The sequence below is a fragment of the Nannobrachium achirus genome (genome assembly GCF_963921795.1).
Source record: "Nannobrachium achirus genome assembly, chromosome: 13".
Taxonomy (NCBI): Eukaryota; Metazoa; Chordata; class Actinopteri; order Myctophiformes; family Myctophidae; genus Nannobrachium; species Nannobrachium achirus.
Genome location: NC_137833.1, coordinates 18,216,732 through 18,242,090, shown reverse-complemented (window position 1 = coordinate 18,242,090; position 25,359 = coordinate 18,216,732). Strand labels below are relative to the sequence as shown.

At 43.1% G+C, this 25,359-nt stretch overlaps 1 protein-coding gene across 1 annotated transcript in view; it reads right to left on the bottom strand.

Moving 5' to 3' along the window:
* The window catches only part of adgra1b (adhesion G protein-coupled receptor A1b), a gene marked incomplete at both ends in the record, with an annotated part of 253,321 nt that overhangs the window by 4,554 nt on the left and 223,408 nt on the right, over window positions 1–25,359 (bottom strand). The window contains 2 exons of the mRNA XM_080740224.1: window positions 14,803–14,951; window positions 23,913–24,036. Of these exons, the coding sequence (XP_080596350.1) occupies window positions 14,803–14,951; window positions 23,913–24,036 (273 nt within the window). The remainder of the gene's footprint in view (window positions 1–14,802; window positions 14,952–23,912; window positions 24,037–25,359) is intronic.

Below are 25,359 nucleotides of genomic sequence, written 5' to 3'. Positions count from 1 at the left end.
GGCAAGGCACTGAGTTTGTTTCTTTGCAATACAATGATGTCATTTTGTTCTTACTGACCTGCCGAAGCCAAAAGCAGTTGGACTTTCTTTGGAGGATGCAGAAAGCTTGGGTGTGCACCACCATTGTGATAGTAGATTTTAATTGCATTACAATTGTGTGAAGTCTTTGGTTTTATTTATTATAACAACACCTCAATATCGATAGATAGAAAATAGAATAGAAAAGAGAAAATAGAAAAGAATAGAACAAGAAACTTGCATAAAATGGGCTACAATATGCAACTATTATCAATGTATGGTTTTCATTACAAAGATGATCACAAGAGGTAGGCATTACAGGCAGATAGCCATGATGTCCTGCACAAATGATTGAGTCATTTTAAAATTGCTATTACAGCAAACAAACAGCAAACAAAGTTAACAACTCAATTAAAGTTCAAGCATGCACAACTAAATGCCTGCGTCCTACTCCATCGATTATAGTCAACACTAAAGCATGATACAATGGGGCTTGCACTTGAAAATGTCTATAATTTAATAGTTCAATCTCTCTCTCTCGTGAACTTGTGTTGTTGAGGGCGTGAATTGTCCACTTGCCCACATTTGTAATATATTTATTGTCCTTTTAATACTATTTTTCATAATGTAATTAACCGTTTAACGCAGAAAGTACATAAACAAAAGCATATTTATTTATGACTCAAACTACTGTCTCTCCCTCTGGGACAGTTCTAATTTGAGAAACGGAAAGCAAGATTTCACTGATGGTATGTTTGTAGTGTGCTGGTTTATGAAGACTTAACAAGATAACTTAACAACATACATAATGCAGACGAGAACCTTCAGTGACCATGTCAGGGATAACAGGGGCGTCAATTGGGTATGGCAGGGGTATGCAGCTGCCATACCCTGGGTCCAGGGGGGGAAATAAAAGTTACTTTTAATTATAAATCCATGAATGTCTCTTTATCTATCTGTTCTAGTTATTATGTTGTTACATTACAGTAAAATAACTACAAATGCAAAATTTAAAATGGTCACTTTAACAAGGTATTGTGGCACGTTTACTAACATGCCAAGTTTAGCTGCACTTGAACAACCATTCCAGGCTGCCATATCCAGCCCAAGAAACCGTAGAAACGGGGGGAAAATAGAATGTACTTCTTAAAATAAATGTATCATGCCTGTTGCTAACATGACTGGTGTCTTGCACCCGCGCGAAGGCGCACGTGCAAGACCCAGTTGCCATACCTTAGCCTTTTCTGAACTGACGCCACTGAGGGATAAGCTCCACAGGGAAGCTACTAAGACTGGAAACGACAACTACAGAACAGTGTAGTCAACGCTCCATGAATTATGTCTGAACATTTTTGACAAATACTGTAATTGTCATTATTTTTTTTAAATAATGCAGAAAGCGATTTAAACTATGATTCATCTCAAGATTCTGTCGTCAGACATTTACTTTAAAGGTGTTCAAAGAAAAGTGGTTTCATTAAAATAAATGTCAGTGCGGAAGATTTACTGAGTTTGAGTGTGATGAAAGGTTTCACGAATATTGTACTTGATTCATCACCCAAAGCACTAGCATACATTGTCTATAATTTAATGTCGGAGCCCCATCTCTCTTATGCAATTAATTGCCGCCTCTGCGTTTTGGAAATTGCAGCAGTTCATATTTAGATTCATTACATTTTTTTTCCCCAGGCGTACCATGAACACCACTTTGGCAAGACAGAAGCCACTTGTGAGTAAATAGAAGATACGTATGCAAATGTGCAAAACAGCATCAATTTACAGAGGATTCAATCTTTCAACATAACAATCTAATCTAAATTAATCTTGCACTGACTTTACGCTAGAGAAATTATAACTATTGGTCAATGTGATTGCCCCCTACCCCCCACTCAATTGGGTTTTAAAACCTGTCGCGCTTGTATTATTTATGCATCATGTAAAGCAGAGGTGGGCAACTTTGATGATGGCGAGGGCCACTATATTTCCACCTTCACTCCAGAGGGCCACATTGGATATTGCTACCGGTACGTCCTACTTTGTCATTCTAGTAGCTCATACAAAAGAAACAAAAATAGCAGATCTACAAGCTCAAAACGCATCGCGCTGCGATGCGTTTTGAGCTTGTAGATCGGCTATTTTTGCTTCTTTTGAATTGGAATCCTGAATTATTATTTTTTTTTTATTGGAATCCTGAAATGTAACATTCAATTTCAACTGTTAACTTTATGAACCTAAATACAAATACCTACATTGGACATAAAAAAATACATTTTAATACTACTATACTAGTCATTAAGCTACTAATATAGACTGACAGAATTAAAGCAGGTCATGTTCATGTTTGGAATTGTAACAGCTGAAATCAATGATATAACAGTATTCTGGTATTAACCTGCGGGCCGCATTAAGTGAAGGTGGGGGCTGCATGTGGCCCCCGGGCCGCCAGTTGCCCTTGTATGATGTAAAGTATATTTGAACTTGCACACATGCAAGTATTTTGAATTGGTTTTATACAAGCGTGGGAAGAACATCTCCTTCCAAATCCAAATAAGTAACTGCAGATTGTGCAGAAGCCAGTCCTTTGCACCCCTCCCCCCTCCTTCCACTGCCATCCTCTCTCTTCTCCACTCTATTTCCTCTTCCTCCCTTCCTTCTCAATCTCAACCTCTGTCAGCACTCTAGCCTTTCTACCATTCCATCATGGTCTCTGCTTCTATTCTCTTTTCCTCTCTGCCCCTACCCCCCCCTGTCCTCTCTCCGTCACACGGCAACCATCCCCAAAAATTCAATTACAATCAAGATGTTTGTCTGGGCCTAGCTTGGGCGAGGGCGGGGCATTACTGGCCTGTCACTGTCCTTGCGAGGAGGAGCGGTTCCCCCCAGGGGCGCCCCCCTCCACCAGAAAGCCATTTACACAGCCGTCAGACAGATAAGCATAAATGAGAAGAACTACTGGATGTTAAACCCTTACCACCCCCTCACCCCCAGTCCCCCCCATGCTTTATGGGCCTCATTCCTTTTTGTCTCACTTAAGACAACCTGCCTGCCTTTCCAGTGCACCGGCGAATGCTCATGTTTGCATACCGCGATGTACGCTACTATAGCCGCGTTTTCACTTAGCCGAAATGCAGGCAATGTAGCGGGTATATTTGACTGCCATGTCATGTGAAAACGTGCACAGATTTTGTATTGGTGGTATTTGTTGTTGGCAATTTGACGGGAAGCTTCATAATCTCTTTTTTTCTTTTTTGCAGCAATGTATTGGCGGCATTACATGTTACATGTTGTTATGACCAAAATGCTTCAGAGCAATGTTGACATAATAATGCATGTCCAACTACGATGCAAGTCAAAGAGAGGGTGGGTGTCTGGGCGTAGAGAGAGAAAAGAGAGAAACACAGAGGGGCTCGCAGCACGCACTGCCATGCAGCTGTCTGTAATATGATTTAATAATTGGCTGTTTAAAAAAAGAATGAGCGATTGAGGTGACATTTCAAGATATGTCGTCTTGGACATGAGGTGATTTTAGGGTACATGAGGTTCCCCTGACACATCAATGACACATCACTGTGACATCACAGATGACATCACAGTGATGTCAGATACTCAGAGCATGTTTAAGCAAATGCATACTATGCATGCATGGGGTACGTGCACATGCAGGGCGATCCCTGGAAGTCGTCTGTCCATGCAGGGACAGACTGACACAGGCCCGCTTCTCAGTAGGTTGAGCAGAAGCGATCATCTGATATAAATAGACTCTGAAGTGTGTGTTAGCCAGCAGTTACATGGTGCCACCCTCCTCTCAGCTGACATCCCATGTTCCTCTCTCTCCGTGCACTGTCCTCTGTTCTGTGTCTGATGTGTTTTAGCCAGCAGCAACATAGTACCATCCTCCTCCCCATACCTGACACCCCCTTTCCTCTCTCCATGGCGTGCCCTGTCCTCTGCTCAGTGTCTATGTGTTGTCCTTTCTCTGGAAATTGGCCCAGGATATACTTAGAACAGCTGGGGACGACTCACGGTCAGACAGGGCAACTCTTACGGGCAAAAGCAGCCATGCGGTATGCAGTCGACCCAAGACTAAAATAAGGATTCAGTTCGTTTTTAAGTAAAGTGTGAGCTTAGTGTGACACTGCAATCGTTGACAGCTACGCAGGGCCTTGGATTTATTTTCACGCTCATTGTGCACAGCTATGGGTGGGTGTTAGCTTCTATTCTGTGACCGCAGAATGATACTTTACTTTGGCAGTAGTCCTGCATTTTCATTTCTGAGGGTGCACCTCAACAGAACGGTTAACCACTAATGCTCAGGTGCCCTATATTCACAATTGATTCCTTTCTCTCTTTTTTTTTGGTGTGGTCTAAAAATAGCATTTCTAACCAGGGCTCCGAACCGGTTCAAGGAACGGAAACGAAAATCAGAAACAAACAATATTTTACTAGGAGCAGAAATGAAAACAGAAATGTAGTCATCATAACTTGTTCTGAACAGAAAAGGTCATTTTAAATCTGTACTCTTAGGTAACTTTCTCATCCCTATAATATTTAACAATAAGTCTAAAGTGCCTTCATCTGCAATTAAGATTTTTTCCTGGCTTAACACTAAATTGGGAATATGAAGGGGAGAAAATGTTTTCTTTTATTATCTTTATGGGCAAGGTTTCTCTTTTTTCTATACTTGACTTTTGCGCATTGTGATGGCCACGGTTCTTGTGCTATTTTGTGCCAATGATTGCTGTGATGGGAATGGGACTTGGGGTGTCATCACTGTGTGTATGTGCCTGCCTCAATGCACCTTAACTCTCCTACTGCCAGATTATTTATTTATTTATTGGGTCTGGTGCCATCAAAAAGCGGCTTACCTTTGCGACGTTATAGTAGATAGACAGACATTTCTTTTTTTATTGTGCAATAGTGCACTTTGGTCTGCCAGGCAGCAGAGGGCGGCGTCATGCGAGAATGAATGTGAATTTGCCTGTTATGTGTTGAAGAAGAAGAAGACCAGTCACTGGCCACAGAGCCTTACAGCCAGAGGAAATCAACAAGGAAGTGAATTGTTCTCCGTTGATGTTAACGCATAATGGATTTTTTACACCATCACCGCGGAAAATGTGTTTACAGTACACGGCCGCGCAACCCCTCATCAGCTTACAGTCATCAGACGAACGAACCGAACGAGCGCCGTATTGGCACAGAGGTCTCTTGGGAATTGGGGCGAACTCCCAAATATCTTTAGATCTACATCACAACTCTGCGTGTCTTCATTGTACCAAATGTTCATTCATTCTGTATTCCAGATACAGATTATTTCTGACATCAAACCAAAATGGCAAAAATACACCTGTCCCACGTGTGCATGGGGAGCCATTCAGAACCTGTCTAGCAAGCAATGCAACAAGCGCAGCAGATCACACATGCTCCCTCACTGTCATCCGAGGAAAACCATGAAAAAGCCTGCTGCTGGCAAAAGAGAAAGACTATCACCATCCTCACATCTCCTCCACGTCTCTCTTGGAAGCATCCTCAAGAGAAGCCCATCTAAAGCACAGCCATGGTATCTTTAAGTACTTGCCAAACATGGCTGTATCCAGGGGTGTCGCACCAAATTCTGCGCCCTGGGTACAATGGATTCACTGTGGGGCCCCCATGAATGTTCTTCATAGGGGGAGGTTTTTTAACCTGGGAACGCATTATTACGCATTATTTTGTGTCTTTAACTATTGAAAAATAGCAGATATTCAAGCACACAGCGCGGCACCAAATGACGCACTGCAAGCTTGTAGATCTGCCATTTTTTTTTATCGTGAACATTTGTGCAAGTCTTTGAATATTTCAAATCCTTCTAAGGTTTTTTGAAAAATCTGTTTCTATGTCAGGAGTGCTCAAACCTTTTCATGTGAAGGACCACCAAAATATTTTGTTCCAGGGAACCCCCAGAAGCAAAATTTGAGTTACAAATGTTCGCTTAAAAAATACATATATTCAAAGATTTTCACAAATTTTCACGACTTTTAAAAAATAGCAGATCTACAAGATCACAGCGCGGCACTCGGTGCAGCGCTGTGAGCTTGTATATCTGCTATTTTTCAATAATTAAAGCATAAAATAATTAAGGTCGCTCCACCTTGGGCCCTAGTAACTCAGTCCCACATTTCCTCCCCTTGTAAGTTGTGACGCCCCTGGCCGTATCCAACCCAGAGATGTAACACAAACTCACCATGAAAATCATCTAACTCCCTGTCCTTACATTCAGGTTAGTGTGCGGAATGTGCATTTTTATGCCGGAAGATTTTTCTTTTCTCATTGAATGACAAGAGCCTAGAAGACATTCTTTTCCTATGTTTGAATAAACAATATGGACTACGAGGCTGCCTCTAATAGACTTGATGCTGCCCTTCAGTGTCATTTAGTTTTTAATAATAAAGCCACAGAGCAATGCGATGTAGTGCTAATAATACAAGTGTGCATACCCATTGCTTTTCATTTATGTAACGATTTGGAAGTGAAATATTTCCATAAAGACAATAAAAATGAAGAAAGTTAAACAGAGATTAAAAAAAAATCTAATGTCAAATTAGTATTTTCGTCAACAGCGGCACATAAATAACGTGTTTAAGCATACTGTGTACAACAACGAAAATTGAACAGAATACGTTTTTTCCATTTTGTTATAATAGATTTTAATGAGGTGGAACACAAGAACAAAAACTGCTTCGACCTGCTTCTAACACATCTGCAAACGGGGGAAAAGTTGATCCACTTAAAATAATTCGCTTCCCCCTTGAGATCATACTTTTCACAAGACAAATTCGCCCCTTTTCAAAAATGATCATATTGAGAGGCGAACGGCAACGAATGCCTGCAGACAATCGGTCAGCCAAAACTGGAGGTTGATTGCTCCAGACCTTCCACAGAGACCCAAGATGAAAAATGTCCCATGGAGGTGAAATATGGCTTTACGGGTGTAGGCCGTGTCAACCAGACAGTGTGAACAGTGAGTTAAGACCACAGATAGAGGCATTTTAAGTGTGATGTCCAACACAATGCAGGGGACTTCTGGCCAAAGGTCACCGTGATACGCTGCTGAACCAGCTGCTGACGGGCCAATAAGCCATCATCATCACCTGCTGCCACTGGCCTGCTTGTGAGCTGAAGTGGAGCCGGGGGAAGGGGAGGTGGGGGTGCTTAGAGAGGAAGAGGAATTCATTAATTTTGTCTCCAGCAGCTAAGTCTCATTCCAGGTCAGGCTATCAGGCTGAAACCTTGTCTGTCCAAAACGGTTTCAGGAAATGGAAGGAAAGAACCTTTGTTCCAATGTCGTTATTATGTAGTCACAAGCTCTTGCTAATACTTTTCATTGGTGCAATAGTTGTAAAATCCAGAGACAAACTTAACTATTTTTTTCCCCATGTTTTTCAAAAACGCTTTGCGACGGGTTGTGAGAATGTAGATGGTCTATTTTTTTGACAATGTAGTATGACTAAGTAGGGCATTAATTTACAAATACAATTTCACACCCAGTATGAGTTAATTTTTGGCGAGCACACACTAGTTGTCTCAATTTAGATTCTGCTGCTTTTTAGGCATCCTACTACTTCCACATTCTTTGAGTTAGAAAATGTGTTCAAACTTCAGCTTTACGCAGTTATTATTGCTTGTACTTTTCTCTTTACACATTTTTATACCTTTTGAGATTCTGTCTTATTTAATTTATATTACTGCCTGGGCTTGAGCTGAATCAAAAGTCTGTCTGAGGAGGCATGTGTGAATGTTCTACCGTACATAATATACTTTGTGCATGTTTTCAGCTAGCCCATGCACACAGTTTCTTCAGGAACTGCATTTCTAGTTTCATTAAGCGTCCCACCAAGCTTGGCCAATGAGCCACGTGTGGGACATACATACATACATAAGTATATACATACAGTCAAAAAAGCCAGATGTAGGAGTGGTTAGCACCGCTTAAAAAAATAAGAAATATGGAGATACAAGGTTTCTGCCCGCCAGCAACAATGGGCTGCAAATTCCTGCAATACAGCCAGTCACTGTGGATCAACTCCAACGCTGCACCACCCAATACCCCCCAGTCACATTATCTCATTCCCAAGCCGCACATGATGGGACCGCTTCCAGAACATTTCACATTAAAACCCTGCAATCATGCAGGTGTCCCAATATTTGCCTGTAAGACAGTGTGCTTGTCACAGCCTGAGAGGGCCCTTGGGGATCCATCTTATGCTCAATTACTTTCACTGCCTATTCCAGAGATGCAGGCCTACAACTAGGCCTCACTCAGAAGACTTAAAACCCAGACATATTTTACCTTACTGCTATTTAAAAGGTCTTAAAATATGAAAGTCCTTATAGTAAGATTGCTGATTGATGATGGTCACTGTCGCCATTGAAGATACTGCTGCAAAAAATGGCAATCTCAAAGTCATTTTCCACCTTGAAAACCACAGTTTCCGAGAAGCAAATGGAATAATCTGTCAATAGGGTGAAAGTGCTTTGTAGAACTGTCTTGAATTCAGTTACATTATCTTAGAATACAATACAAAGGTCACATACTGTTGTGCCAAAATGACGCAATTGTCAAAAAATGCTGTTTCCAGTCATTATGTAATTTTGACTTCGTCCATGATTGTGACCATGTCCCTTGCACCTTTTCAACCCAAAAGTTGATCATCTCTTATCATTCCCACCAAGTCCAGCCATACAATACGTTCTAACAGGCAAACACCTGCAATGGGGTGAAAACCCAACCTCCATCCAACTCAGTTGGCAGAGGTAATAAACCAACTCATTTAGATAACGTGACATTCTGAAGAAATTCTATATAAGTTTAGTAAAAACTAAACAAAACAAAAAACTATTAAATTACATTCCAGGCTTTTTAAGCAACCTACTGTATATCGAATTATTTTATCCCATTTAGGCCTAAAATTATGTAACGCTTTAACTATTGAAAAATAGCAGATATACAAGCTCACAGCGCGGCACCGAGTGCCGTGCTGTGAGCTTGTAGATCTGCTATTTTTGAAAAGTCATGGAATTTTTAGCAAATCTTTGAATATATGTATTTTTAAACATTTGTTCCAGGGACATTTTGGTCCCTGGAACTAAATATTTTGAGACGGGGGTCCGTGGCCAAATACATATCATTTTGGGGGTCCTTCACATGAAAAGGTTTGAGCACCACTGACATAGAAACATAATTCTTTCAAAAAACCTTGGAAGGATTTAGAAGACACACTAGAATCGGGTCGAAATATTCTAAGACTTGCACAAATTTTCAAGATTTATCAAATGTAGCAGATCTACAAGCTCGCAGTGAGCTTGTATATCTGCTATTTTTTAATAGCTAAAGCATAAAATAATGCATAATAATGTGTACCCCGTTTTAAACGGGTTAAGAAAGTGAGATTAGCGGAATTATTGTGAGCTAATTTAACTAGCAAATGTTTGCCTCCTTCTCTTTGCCTCCACATCGCTAAACTCAAGCGTTCCCTGGCAGGCACCCGTGTTGAAGGTTCTAGAATGACGTTCAGTGGCACACAGTAATTGCCATGTGCAGAGAAGCTCACACAGCACCTTCCTCCGGAGATGAAAAGTACCCCCGATGTGGCTCCTAAAGCTGATCCTCTTAAACATGCCAAAGGCCGTGAGTAAGCAGAAAAAAATGAAATGGAGAAAGGAAGAGGAAAAAATTCAGGAGGCAAAAAAATATATATATATATATTTCAAAACTGACGTGTGTGAGGCTAAAGGGAATAGGACAGAAATCCGTCCAAAAAAGGCAAAATAGATTCATTTTTCTGATAAAGCTCTCGCACCTATTGGCTCAGCTGCCTCCCAGGTAATCGTGGTGATTAGTTAGAGCCTTGGGCTGGTGCCATGGTAACAGATTGTTTTACCGTTGCCCTTTTATTCTCTTTTCATCCCCACACGGCCCTCTCCTCCCTTTTGGTTAAATGACACTGTGCTGCCACTCTCTTACATCTTGCTGGGTAGTGTGAAGTCTCATAGAGGAAAACAAAAACCAAGCCAAAACATTTATCATACACCCACTTCAGCTGTTCCAGACAAGCTTCCTCTGCCAAAAGAGGAGGAAGAATTTGTGTATGCATACAAAAAAAAAAGTCTGCCGATGCAGAATGTGCTATTTTGAGTATAACACACACACACACACACACACACACACACACACACACACACACACACACACACACACACACACACACACACACACACACACACACACACACACACACACACACACACACACACACACACACACACACACACACACACACACACACACAACCACCATCAACCTAGACATCAAGATAAAGGACGTAATTGTCTATGGCCAGGAATATGGCAATGATGACTCTAACAATTAACGATATTAAAGCAGCTGTTAGTCAGCTCCCTCTTAGCTTCCTCTACCAGAGCCATTGCTTCATTGATCAAACGCCTTTCAGCATCTTGGGACGTAGGAATCTCAAAATGTCAGAACAATCTGCAAAACTGAAGTAAATAAATTGGAAGGGATAAGTTGCCACTGATGAGTGACAGTAATGGTTATGAGCATTAGGTCAACCGTCGATGGAAATCCAATTACATATTTACATAAGACCCTTTTCCACTGACATGGCCCAACACCACACCACTCCACACCGCCCACTTGTGCCAGGTTTTCCACTACAAGGACCTGGGTAGAGTGGTGTGAAAGTGGGACTAAACATGGTACTAAAAAGTATCCAATCTAGAGTAGGTCTGAGCTAGGCCAAACAGGGCCAAAAAACTTCATAATGACTGATCACTCTCTGACTTTTCATTTAGACCACCAGGATATAGTTGTAATACATGCTAATAGATTCTATTGTGTTATAACCACTATTGTAATCTATTATAGTGTATTATAATTATCATAGTAATACATTAATACTTTATAGTTTATTATAATCACAGGTATAATCCATTATAGTGTATAATAATTTAGGATAGTTGTAATACAAATTTATATTGTATTATAATCACAGTTAAAAAAGTCAATTTGTTTATTTTTTTTACTTTTATCCCACGATTTTGCAACCCATTTTTTTCACCCAGTGCCAATTGCCTATGTAATCCTGGGCTCTGCTCTCCCTCTGCCGCGCCTGGGGAGACAACGGACTGACCTCATGCTTCCTTCAATGCATGAGTAGTCCAAGTTGTTTCTTTTCACCTGACAGGGGGGATTTTCCCCGGGATGGACGTAGTGCGTGGAAGGAACACGTTATTCCAACCAGTTCCTTTCCCCTCCATCAAGCGCCCCGGGCTGGCCAGGGGGAGGCATTATTGAGACCAGGATTACTGCATGTTTTTGTGAGGGTATCAACCCTAGGAGACACGGGGAGAACATGCAAACTCCACACAGAAAGGCCCTATCGCCAACCGAACCTAGGGTGTGGGCGCTGATGGCGCGGAGGGAGAAACACGCCCCCAGCAGGTCAATTTGTTTCTTACCGATAGGGTTTTATTTTGTGCAATGGAAAATGTAGATATCTTGATGTGGTGCGGTGTGGTGCGGTGTGGCGTTGTGTAGTGTGGTGCTAAAGCTGCAGTGGAAAAGGGGCTATAGATACCCTAGGCACAGGCTCCTACAGGCTCCGCCAGAGCTATTGTTGCTAAGCAGCGGTTTGCACACTGAATGCCAGCACTCCAGCCATGTCTAACAGGAGAATCCAAATTGAACGGGGCCCCCATTTAAGGAATTCGGCTGATTATAAAAGAGAAATGTTCAGCTTCTGGCAATCTCCAGCATTTATCAGACTAATTTTCACATTATGCGAGTCATTATTTTTCAAAAACGAGAGTTCTTCCCTCGTGGCAGGCAGCGTGACTCAGATTGTGAAATGTAATTTCTTAACATGAACCACTAGGATGAAAATCCCACTAGTAGAACCAAACGGAATAAACAGGGGAACCTGACAGTCATGTCACTACAGAGAGCACACAGACTGGAGCGAACAAAGCCCAAGGCTTGAAAGAATGCAAACTAGCTCTGTATGTCTCCACAGATAAATGTCCCAATAACTCATCCGAGTAAAGCTATTGTAGCTCTTTAAGAAACAAAAATGAGCAAGAAGTGTACCTGGGAATAAATACATACTGTACACTGGCATAAATCAACAATGTCACACACACACACACACACACACACACACACACACACACACACACACACACACACACACACACACACACACACACACACACACACACACACACACACACACACACACACACACACACACACACATAGCATAAATGCTTCTCATTCTCAGCACACATACAGTATAAACACATACACAATAGGGATGGGACGATACGCAATATTAACGTTTATCGTGATAAAAAACACTCAAGATAATCGTATCGTGGAGATTTAATTTATCGTGATATCGTCCTCCGTCATGCACTGGGATCAATTCACCTTTTATTTGCCGAGCTGCATATCCGGCACCACTTAAATCCTCAGTTGGTAAAAGGTACTTATTATTATACATACTTGATACAGTCTTTTTTTCACTTTCCATCAAATGTCTTTGCCAAAAAAATTGGCATATGTTCCGCCCCAGGATAATGGATTTTGATTATCACGATAATATCGTAAATCGCGAAATTTCTTTTGTCACAATAATCGTGATATGAAATGTTCATATCGTCCCATCCCTAATACACACACAAGCATGGCCAATAATGAAACAAAAAATAAGGAAACACCGAATACTGAAATACCAAACGAGTACCGTCTGTATAATTAATATAATTTGTTGTACCACTGCAGTCACATGGCTGTGACTCTGTTGTGTAAAAACAAGCCGTGGCAAATTGTTATCAGGGTAAATCACAACATGGTATTTAATCATTCGGCCAAACACCAAAAATGCTTTTCTTTTCTTTTTCATCCAAATAATTTCAGTGGCTGAGATTTCAGTGCATCCCTAAAATGGAATAATATAAACAAACCAAAAACTGTTTTTGTGTAGTGAACTAGCCCTCTAGACTAGAGCAGGGGTCTTCAACGTTTTCAGGCCAGGGACCCCCAAACTGATGGGGAGATTGAGCAGGGACCCCCTACCACCTCGTAGGGTTGGGAGTTCGGGGCTAAAACATATTTTTATTTTTATTTTAAACATACATGTAAGGTACAGCGAGCAGGGTGGCATTACCATTTCTAAACATAGTACTTATTAGCTGAGAACCAATGTCAATAATATTATCAACAATCTGTCATTTGCACAGTAATCATGTACTATATACATCCATCCATCCATCCATCCATCTTCAACCGCTTATCCAGAATCGAGTCGTGGGGGTAACAGTTCCAACTGAGACCTCCAGATTTCCTTAACCTGAGCAACTTCCTCCACTCCCTCAGGGAGTATACCAAGGCATTCCCAAGCCAGTTTGGAGATAAAATACCTCCATCTGGTCTTTGGTCTGCCACGGGGTCTCCTCCCAGTGGGACGTGCATCGAGGACATTTCTAGGCAGGCGCTCGGGGGGCATTCGTACTAGATGCCCGAACCACCTAAGCTGACTCCTTTCCAAATGTAGAAGCAGCGGTTCTACTCCAAGTCTCTCTTGGGTGACTGAACTTCTCACCCTATCTCTAAGGGAGATACCAGCCACCCGTCTGAGGAAACCCATTTCGGCCGCTTGCACCCGCGATCTTATACTTTCGGTCATGACCCACACTTCATGACCATAGGTGAGAGTACGAACAAAGATTGCTCGGTAGACAGAGCTTTGCCTTCCGGCTCAACTCTTTTTTCTTCACCACAGTGCGATTTAGCGACTGCAAAACCGCTCCTGCTGCTTCGATTCTCCGGCTGATCTCCTTCTCCGTCTTCCCTTTTCTCTCATTCGTGAACAAGACCCCGAGATACTTAAACTCCTTCACCTGGAGTAAAGCCTGATTCCCTACTTGGACTGCACAATCCATCGGTTTCCTGCTGAGAACCATGGCCTCAGATTTAGAGATGCTGATCCAATGGATAGAATCATGATTTATTTTTAACATTTTTGAAAGAAAAAAAAAATAACTTTTTTATTCTGTAATCAAGCAACAATTTTGCGGACCCCCTGCAGTACCTCTGCGGTCGCTGACCCCCTGTTGAAGACCTCTGCTCTAGAGCTCTAGAGTACAACCAATACATTCAATACATTGCACCAAAACATGTTGTCCTACAGTACACACAGCATTGGTTCTGGGACCCCCAGGGCCAGTGGTCCATGAGGGGGTTCCAGGGGGTCCCCAGCAAAATGTGTTAATACAGCATCACAATCATTTTAAGTAATCCCTTTATCCATGTTTTCTATATGTTGGCTATTCAAAAACAGCAGATGTACACGCTCTTGTACATCTGACTTTTTGAGCGGTGAATGCTGCTCCAACATTTGACCCTGTGTGTATGTTCATATCAGCACGAGTGCATGTCTCGGGTACGGCAAAACCAGAAGCAGGCACCAAGCGGTGCTGTTCAGCAGCCTGCACCGCTCATTCACACTGGGTGCGATTGTTTTGGAGAATGTTTGAGAAATATTGAAAATGTCTGAAAAATCAGATGGTGGTCCGCAACCAAATTTGGGGGTCCTTAGCACGAAAACGTTCGAGAACTACTGCTTTACGGGGTTCAGATGGGTAACTACGGATGGGACTTTTTTGGTCACAATAATTGTGACATGACATTTTCATATGGTCCCATCCCTATACTGCGGACAAGCTCACCTCAGCAGGGGCTGTCTGGGGGGCGCGGGCGGGTCACCGGCGTCCTGGGCCTGGGGAGGCTTCTTGGTCACCTGCTTGTAAATGTTCCTGGCTGTCACTCCCAGCCACAGCATGGTAGACAGAGACGAGTAATGCAGCACAACTCCAACCTGGGACAGGAGCAAAGGGGGACAGGGAGTTGGTTAAGTTATTGGTAAGACATAGCCTGGTTCCAGACCCTGAATCGCTAGCCACACCCCTTTAAATTTTTGTTTTGGCGATTCAGGTAGTCTGGAAGTGCTCTCATTGAAGATGTTTTCCTCGTTTGGAAATCCGTACAGCGAATCAGCGTCGTGAATCAGCGTCCAGAACTCATGTGGGTTTCCAAGTAAACCAGCACCACCGCCGGACCGTGACGCACATTCCCAAACATAAACGCTGCGTCGCCCATCGCCGTAATTTGCGATCATATCGATCTCGCTATGAAACATCAGTAGCAGACATGTTATGTTGTGTTTGATTACTAGTTCGTAGCGCTCCTATTCTGCGTGTTTCTTTGGTTAGCAAGTAGCACTAGCAAGCAACAGGCTAGCCACTAGCCAGCCACATAACAACACTACATCATCTGCTTTGCTACTGTTGTGTTGGTCAGACGGTGAACCAATCGCAGAAGACTGCCTCTTTGGCAAAGCCCATCCCAGAAACTGCGGCGGATGAAAGCACGTTCAGACTGAATAATGGAGTGAAACGAAATGCAATTCAGGCTGAGTGTCAGGCTAGGTAAGACATGGTCATGAGTCACTTTGTGGGCTTCTTCACGCCGTTTCTTTGAAAAAAATCCTATCCACGCGGCAGACTTGGGTGGCATTTCACTAACTCAATGAACAGATCTCATTTAGTCTGAAGTAACTGTCGGTTCATGTTTCGCAAAAACACTGTCAATGTTATTGAGTCTCTCTGTCCAGCCACCAGAGTTTCAGTAGGTGTACTGTATATGAGACATACAGAAATGTACAGAATTACACAGGATTTTCAGGAACACTTAATTACAGGGGTCACACAACAGAGATAAAGACATGGATTGACACTATACAGCCACAGATTGGCTTTCTTGTCACTTAAGAGGAGGTTATTTATTTAAAGCGTGTATGGCTGTGGGAACAAAGCTCTACAACGCAAGGGAAAATGGCAAAAGAAAACAAAGTGCTATTGATCCATCAAGGTGAACACAGGGTTGTCTGTGAAGGAAGCGTTCTACTGGTGCTGGTGGATATCAAACACTTCCTTATCAGTGCAGTTAGAGGACACACGAGGACCGTGACACGCATAACAAGTCTAAATATGAATGGCAGTCACGTCGACAACAATCAACATGCTTGTTTTGACCGAAATATATCCCCCATGCTCCCTCGTTTTAATATTCATGAATTATGTGTGAGTGGAGGAATTGACTTGACATTGTTTAAGGGGAGGTGTTGTGCGAGCGCAGACAGTGACGGAGAGGTTGGAGATGGGGAAAAAACAGACAGAGAGGGAGAGAGAGAGAGAGAGAGAGAGAGAGAGAGAGAGAGAGAGAGAGAGAGAGAGAGAGAGAAACAGAGAGACAGACAGGACATACGGAAATGAAATTAGAAGGCATTGGATCTTTTCTCCATCCAATCAGCGTTCTGTTCGCTCTGCAAACAGCGAACTGAGAAGCATCCAATCAAATAACCTCTCTCCAGTCTGCTGGGTCGAGCTGTGTCTAAGGGGACTCAGGCTAGCATACCGGAGTCCACATGCTAATTGGAAGTGTCCTTGAGCTTGTTATAGAGAGCCCAGAGTGGCAAATCAATCACTGCTATATTGTCCACGACTCCACATCCTTTTTGTTTTGCTTCACGAGAGACAAGAAATGGCTGTGTATCCGAAATAAGCTCAGCAAGGGAGGATTGCATAAGTTAGTAGTGATAAGGCACGCTAATAGTTATTCATACTGGGTGAACAAGTCAATAGAAATTCTAATTAAAAGCCTTGAATAGGTTCATTTAAATGACCCCTATACCGTGGATGCCCTATGGCATGTAGCAGAACCTGGGGAGGAATGATAAAAGGCACAGGGTGATAAGCTTGTGCTGACTGGCCAGCTGGCGTACAAGCCCTATAGACTGATGCAGCAGTTGACCAATCAATGCAAGCTTAAGCTGTGTGTTCCCTATGGGATACAGGAGCTGACCAATCAGCATAAAAGTGCTAAAGTGGGCTTAATTGTCACAACTAAGGCTGCCATGACGCCACTGCCTAAAAACTTTTTAGGCAGCCTATACTCATTGTACGACAAATAGCTAAAACAGCTGAACCACAATGCGTTGTGATGCAACTTGTAGATCTGCTATTTTCACTACTTCCGGGTCGCGTAAGTAGCAGAGCGGCTGTTTGACCGATATCTATCAAGAGTCAACCCTTGATCCAACCTTTTGTCAATCAATCAATCTTTATTTGTCACATCACATTACAGGTAATATGGGTGAAATTCTCATTTGTGTAGACCCATCACTGCAGTGAAGAAAAGATAAAAGCAAGAGCATAGGGGGGAAAGGAAACACATAAACATAGACCCGGTCGCTAAATCTACCGACCTGCCTGCAGTTTTAGGTCGGTAGATTTAGCGACCCGGTTGGTACATCTAGCGACCCGGTCGGAAGATTTTGCGCCCCACTCGGTCGATTTAGCGACCCGGTCGCTCGCTTTAGCGGCGCGGTCATTGATTTAGCGACCCGGTCGGGAGGTTGCGTCGGCAGGTTAACCTACTGAGGTAAGGTTACTGAGGTTAGGTTTAGTTAGGGTTAGGGTTAGAGTTAGTAGCCCGGTGGTCGGTGGATAAGCGACCACCGGTCAGTGGATTTACCTACCCAGTCGTGGATTTAGCGTCCCGGTTGGTGGATTTAGCGACACGGTCAGTGGATTTAGCGTCCCGGTTGGTGCATTTAGCGACCCGGTCCGTGGATTTAGCGTCCCGGTCGTTCGATTTAGCGACCCGGTCGCTCGCTTTAGCGGCACGGTCGATGATTTAGCGACCCGGTCGGACGCTTTAGCGGCTCGGTCGGTGATTTAACGGTCCGGTCGGACGCTTTAGCGACCCGGTCGCTGAAAACTACCGACCACGTTGCAACCCGGTTGTAGGTCGCTAAATGATCTCGCCCTCTCTCGAACTCACCATATCAAACATGGACAAAATTCATCTGTCAAATATGATTGCTTCAGATAGTGTGGTAGAATTGTCACCAGAGCAATCAGTTTATCTGGGCACAAAGGAACTCAAACAGAATGGAATACCTTTGATGGTTCACAGCAAAAAGACACATCACACAGGAAATCAAGAATGGACTATTTACAATAATATAACATTCTCTATAATCAGTAACATGTGGGTGATAATAATGTCTATCAAATATGGTTTTATTGAAAGGCAATCAAAGGCTATGACACAAATGTCGGGTATGAGTCCAGCTCCTCAGTGCAGCTCCGGAGTTCATGTGCAACACTGTGTGGTGGCAATTGAATTAAGAGATTTGTGATTGTCATTACATTCTCTATAATCAGTGGGTGATAGCCGACTTACAGTATGTGTGTCAAATATGGTTTTATTCAAATGCAATCAAAGGCTACGGCTTATAATGCAAGCATTGGGATTTGCGGTTCCTCAGTGGCGATGCTCCCCCTTTATTTTTATTTTTCATGATTCGACTACCAGTCGACCATAGGCAACATTTGGCCAATCAGATTCGATAATTTTAATTCTTAGTCGGGGTCAGGCCTACCATGATGTAAGCAAAAGTTTAACAAAATCAGGGATACATCTGCCCAAATCTCCTGTAGTGTGAGCCCAGCTTAAGTTGGTTGTTATTGTGAGCCCAGTTCTGCCAGCATGCTCTGAGAGACAAAAGGTCACAGCCAAGGTGGCAAAAAACAAATCCGGACCGGTATGTCAGAAGCCAGTATACCACTGACATTAACCAACTCCCTGTCACCCTTTGCTATTTGCTATAGAAACATACGGGCAGACAGGAAGAGCGATAGACAACACCAGAACACCAGAGAGGGGGGGGGGGGGGGGGGGGGGGAGGGAGAGAGAGAGAGAGAGAGAGAGAGAGAGAGAGAGATGGCAGCATCGATGTATTCGTGAAGACAATGAAAACAGCATAGTGACAGAGGGACAGTGGCTTGGGAGACTGAGAGGATGAGGAGGGAAGAGCTGTGCACAGAGTGTGTGGAATAAATGAAGGATGCAGTTAGAAGACTGTGAAGGAGGCAAGGGGTGGGGAGAAACTGGCACCGAGCTGCATTCAGGGCCCCTTGAAGCTCCCTGTCTGTGTACTTGTGTCTCTCCCAGGGAGGAGGAGTATAATGCATGCATATGCGCCCATCTCATGCAACCCCGTACTAATTATCCGAAATTTTCGTCAGGCGGGGCCTGCTTCAGTCCCACCAGCACAGCGCGGAATCTGGGCTCCAGCCCAAACCTCTGTAGAGTTGTCCTGTTAGCGGCGATTGGTTGAAGGAGGAGCCCAAACAGAAAAAAAACAACAACAACCAAGCAATCGCCCAAGGATAAAACGAGATAAACAGCAAATTAATGTCAAGGAGCGAGGGAGGTGCTCAACGCCGCTGCTTATCTCTCAAATACCTGGAACGCGCCCGAGTCGCGTTAGATTTGAACCACTTTAACCATTATTTTATGCTTTAACTATTGAAAAATAGCAGATATACAAGCTCACAGCGCACTGCGAGCTTGTAGATCTGCTATTTTTGAAAAATCATGAAAATGTGTGCAAGTCTTTGAATATCCTTGACCCGATCTTTGACCCGACTTCTAAATCCTTCCTCTAAATCGGCTGTTCTCAAACTTTTTCTTGTCAAGGACCCCCAAAATTACATTTATTTGGGCGCAGACCCCCATCTCAAAATATGTTGTTCCAGGGACCCCCCAGAAGCAGAGATTTGAGTTACAAAAGTCTGCTTTGAAAAATATATATTGAAAAATGTGCACACATTTTCAGACTTTCAAAAATAGCAGATCTACAAGCTCGCAGCGTGGCACCGAGTGCCGCGCTGTGAGCTTGTATATCTGCTATACAATGGGGCTCAATAGTTAAAGCATTCAATAATTGTAGGCCTAAATGGGTTATTCAACAAAGCCTTCAGTTCTGCCAGTAGACAAGCCTTGTATTACACATCAGTTAAACTTTGACCCATAAATGCCTTTTTTCCCCCAGGTCGTACTATTCTGTAGTGCACTCTTGCCATTAAAGGAAAATTCGCCCACTCTCGTAGACTCAACTTGCGTTGATATTTATCATCAATCCGCGATGTATTCCAGTTAATTTGGGAATGCTTTCAGTGAACTCCACTGCAGTTGTGTTGGGAATATCAAGAAATCTACACTTGGCAAGTTACCTGCGGGAATACTAAAATACACCATCACGCAACAACAAAACACCAGAAATGCAAGCTATTGTATATCGCCAACATCTGCACATAATCAGTGTATATTTGTTTTGAGGTGGATGTTTCACAGACTTTATGATAAATGCAAAATTGCTAAAGCTTCTGAGGTCTAGGTTTAGTGTATATAAAAAATATAAGATAAATAGCACTTGCCTTTTCTATTACTGAAATTAGGTATCAACAGTTTATTCTTGGGCAAGCACTCATCTGATTAACATTCTGAGAATGTGGCCGTGCAGGAAGGGAATTGAGAGCGGAACTGGAATAGACAAATTAACAGAATATCAATGTGCAGTCAGGTGTCAGTGAATAGGTGAGTCGACGTGGGCTGCATTTGATGATGACCGCTGGCCGTGGTAGTCAATTAAGTCATGAAAAAAATCAAAAGATATATCGAAGTACGAAGCTCCTTGAATGCAACAAAATATTTATTAGTATTATTAAAGTAGTGCACAGAGTTCAGAAGCACTTATGGACTACTGCCTACTGAGTTCCTGGCTTCTTAAGTGCTGTTTAAACTCGTGCACTGCTTTAATAGCACTAATAAATATTTAGTTCATTGAAGAAGCTTCCTACTTCAATATATTTTTTCATTATTTTGTTCCAGTTTGGAGGCTCTTCCCCGACAGTTTTTTATGCTTATCACTTAGAGTTATGACAAAGACTTCTTGCGGGCTTCCCTGTCCCAAAGTATCCTGCCAGGCAGTTAGGCGGGCAACGCTAGCCGGTGTGAAATACAGCGCTCTGCGCTGCAACATATTGAGGCGTAGCTATCACACTGTGGAACAAGGGGACATCTAAAGTGCTTGTGACAAGAGAGGAGGCGATTGTATACTCGCTACGAGGCATGGGAATGGGGCTTGTTGGTACAGTAGATATAGGGAATGAGCAAAGTCCTTTGAAATGGTGACTGAGGAATAGAAACATAATGTGCATCAATCTCTTGCGGCCTACAATACATACTGTAAATGCCCCCATGCTGAGCTGAGCTGACAGCCGATGATGCTGTATGTGGTCTGATGTTTCAAGCTACCCTCCCTGAGCAGTCCCAACTATCAATCAACTGGAAGGGAATTCCACAAGGGCTGCATGGCTTCGCGGCAATACTGCTGGTCTCCACTAACTCCACCTGTAGCTCCGCTCTCGTACATCTCCTTTCCTGTCTTTCATTCACGGTTGACACATTAGTACCATTCAAGCTCTATAAAGTCATAGAATTAAAGGAAACTGACAATTTTCTTTTTCTGACAAGGCAGTTGGGAACAATTCCCGTTGAGAATGCATTCCCCTTCTATTGTACAATACCTGTTGTACCCATTGTCAACTTACTACATAGTACTTTCTAGTCTATGATGTCAGTACTATGACAGGCCAGGGCATGAATGGAAAGACAGACAGACTGATACAGAGATATACAGTATAAGGTCACACATTAGTTCTGGACAACTGCTCATCTCCATTATAAGGAGATCCATTGCCACAGAAATTCTCGAGATATGCAGGGAAAACACTCTCTCTCTCTCACTCACTCACTCCGAGATTCTGTGCATTTGTAAATATACTGTACACTAAGCCGATTCCTGCTGGAAAATATGCCCGCTGGTAACGCATGTCCCTCCTGTTATGCAATACCAGTTGTACCAATTATTGAGGCAAGACTATGATGTTATATTGATGACATCAGCAATCTCCACACGGGCATAACATGAACACATACAGACAAGACAGACATACAGACTGATACAGAGATTTATAGTCTACATGGTCAACATTATCACGCATCGTTTCTGGACAATCACCAATCCAACAGACTTCTCACTCGACACATCAACCGTGCCGGTCCTTGCCAATACGCACTCCGAGTTTGAAAACGATTGCTCAGACAGTTCTCGAGATATGCAGGGATATGCTTGCTTGCTCACTCACCCACCCACCCACCAGGGCATACGAGCGGGGTAGAGCACGAGCGGTGCGGGGAGCGGAGCGAGCCGTTTTTTAGTTGAGCGTGAGCAAGCGACTTTTATAATGGGTCTGAGCGCCGACCCTCCTCCGCTCCGAGCCGATCCTGTTGGGGCCGTGCGCCGCATGTTTCCAACAAAACAGTGCCGAGTGGACAGCTCTCCAAGTCTCCATCAAAGCCGAGGCTCACGTTACCGCAGGCATTTGTGTTGGGAACACACTGGCAAAGGACAAAGTATTTCGGACATGGTAGCAAACTTTTTTGACTCTGATTGACGACCCTGAGCGGAGCGTGGAGTGAGAAAGGAGCGGGAGATGCGAAAATCAATGTGAGCGACAGAGCGGCGGGGAGCGGAGCGGCCCGGTGGCCGACCAGAGTGACGAGCGAGTGAGACAAGAGCTCTCTGGAGCGCGGAGCGGCTTTTGTCACCGCTCCACTCTGCTTGTGTGCCCTGCCAACCACCCACCCACCCACTCACCCACCCACTCACTCACTCACTCACTCACTCTGATTCTGTGGATTTACAGATGTGAGGAGATCAACAATATACATAAAACAATGACATGAAACATGTCATTTTCACGTCACCGGTTGTATGGAATATACACCTGTCGGCTGTCGCCAAATGACTTAAAACGACACAATATAGTTTGAAAATCGTCCTTTACTGTAAGTGCTAATGCAGCCTCAGGGTTGAAAGAATTTTTATGAATTGTAATCCCCCTGGCATAGTAAAAACTCCACATAGTACCCCAAGTACGGCTGAGCTTGAGCCTCTGTTCTCCCTGTAGCTGCTAGAGGACAGATGTGAACGTTGTCTGCACAGAATCAAATGAGAGACAACAGCTTCCCCTCTGAGACCACAGGACAACAGTCTGATTAACCCATTTAGGCCTACAATTATTGAATGCTTTAACTATTGAAAAATAGCAGATATACAAGCTCACAGAGCGGCACCGAGTGCCGCGCAGCGAGCTTGTAGATCTGCTATTTTTGAAAAATCGTGAAAATGTGTGCAAATTTTTCAATATATATTTTTCAAAGCAGACTTTTGTAACTCAAATCTCTGCTTCTGGGGGGTCCCTGGAACAACATATTTTGAGATAAGGGTCTGCGGCCGGACAAATTAGATTTTGGGGGTCCTTGACACGAGAAAGTTTGAGAACAGCTGATTTAGAGGAAGGATTTAGAAGTCGGGTCAAAGATCGGGTCAAAGATATGTTCACATTTTCACGATTTTTCAAAAATAGCAGATCTACAAGCTCGCAGTGCGGCACTCGGTGCCTGTGTTGGTCCTCAACATGGCTGGTGTAGGACTACAAATGCAACCCATGAATAGTATAAATATATTGTTTTAAAAAACATTGTAACTCAAGTGGATGGCGGAGTCCGCATCACGCCACCTATAACAACGACAGTTTTGATGAACAAAGGAAACACTGAAAGCCAATCGAAATCCAAATATTGTCACGTTCACTCACGTTCAACATGTATACATACAGAACATTATAATTCACCAGTATGGATGATCCCATCATTACTGTTATAGTTCTTGGGGTGGACGGTCCTTTGGCCATACATAATGCAACCAGTGACCCTGGCGCCAGCACCTGAATAGACATTCATAATGAATTCTTTGGAAAGGCTCAGAGAGCCAGACAAAATGTAAAGGGAATGCACTTACAGCTTGACAGATGATGGGGTATTTGATTCGATTGATGCCGCCGGCGAACACAGCGAAGGTCAGCGCAGTGTGGAAACAGAAGTTGAGGAGCATGTGCCATCCCTTCCGACTGATTCGGATCGCACTGAAAACAGAGAGACCAGGAAGCAGAACAATTAGCAGTTACATAAGCCCTATTTCAGTCAGACAACTCTTGGATTAAATAAAATGTATCCATTGAGCATAATATAAAGAGCATAAATATTTAAGAATATTTGGCGTCACGGCTCTGTCCCATTTCTTCTTTTTTTTTTTTACTTGTTTGGGGCTTTTATGCCTTTATTGATAGGCCAGTAGACTGACAGGAAATGGGGAGAGTGAGACATGCAGCAAAGGTCACCAGGATCGGGGTTCGAACCCGCAACATGTTGTCAGGCATCAAAGCCAGTACAGTATGTGATATGTGACAGTAGGTGGATGCTGGGGTGGTGGTGGGGGCAAAAAAGACTGAGTACAAAGCAGCAGCAGCAGAGTACAAAGCAGCAGCAGCAGAGTTGCAAGATGGCAGAGGAGCAGCAAGAAGAATGAGCTGTGAGAAGAGAGGTTTAAATAGCCCGCCTCAATCAGATGGAGAGAGCATGTGACTGATCAGCTGATCAGGAATTGGCGCTCCTTTGAGTTGCCTGTTTGAACTAGCTCTGTAGGATTCGCATCATTTTATACTTCATGGTACAACGGTGTCAAGTGACGAAAGTAGCCAATCTACAAGCTCACACCGCATCACATTGCTACGCGCTGTGAGCTTAAGGTGACACCTATATACTGTAAGACCAAACTCAAAATGTGTATTTTCAGTCAATGTTTTTCAGTAAAGCTTTCGGAGCATTAGGCTGTTGTGCTGACTTTTTCTTCAAAATCCATGTCTTTGCCTCAGAGTAACATGCTTGATCCCGGCAGACCGCATAGCTAAATCCTGAGTGTTAGTTACAGTAACACTCAGGATTTAACTGTGCCTGTCACTTGTGATTTATGCATATAGATCTGTCCTGCAATCACTCACTAGAACAATTGATCAACCCACACTACAACTCAACTGTTCTCCTAAAGAAATATGCCCTTTTTATCTTAGCCATAACCACCAAGAAAACGATCAGGGTCTGAGATACTGTTGGTGATGAGAAATGTAGAGTTTAGACAATAAAGATTAATGTTTGAGAAACAGTGAGATTTCCGTTTGCTCAATTCTCCAGTAAACAGTTCAGCAAGTCAATAGAGACTGTGACTGGCCTTTGTCAACTTATTTTGGGTGATGTTTGAGTTTTTTTTTTTTGTCTTATCCTTCTAGTTTGTTCTCAATGTGTTATCCATAAAGTTATGGCATCAAACAATGTTGTTTATCCCTTGTCAAATGAATGAAGTTAAGTTTTGTTTAATTCAAAATACAGTATAATCTTTAGAGGAATACCAT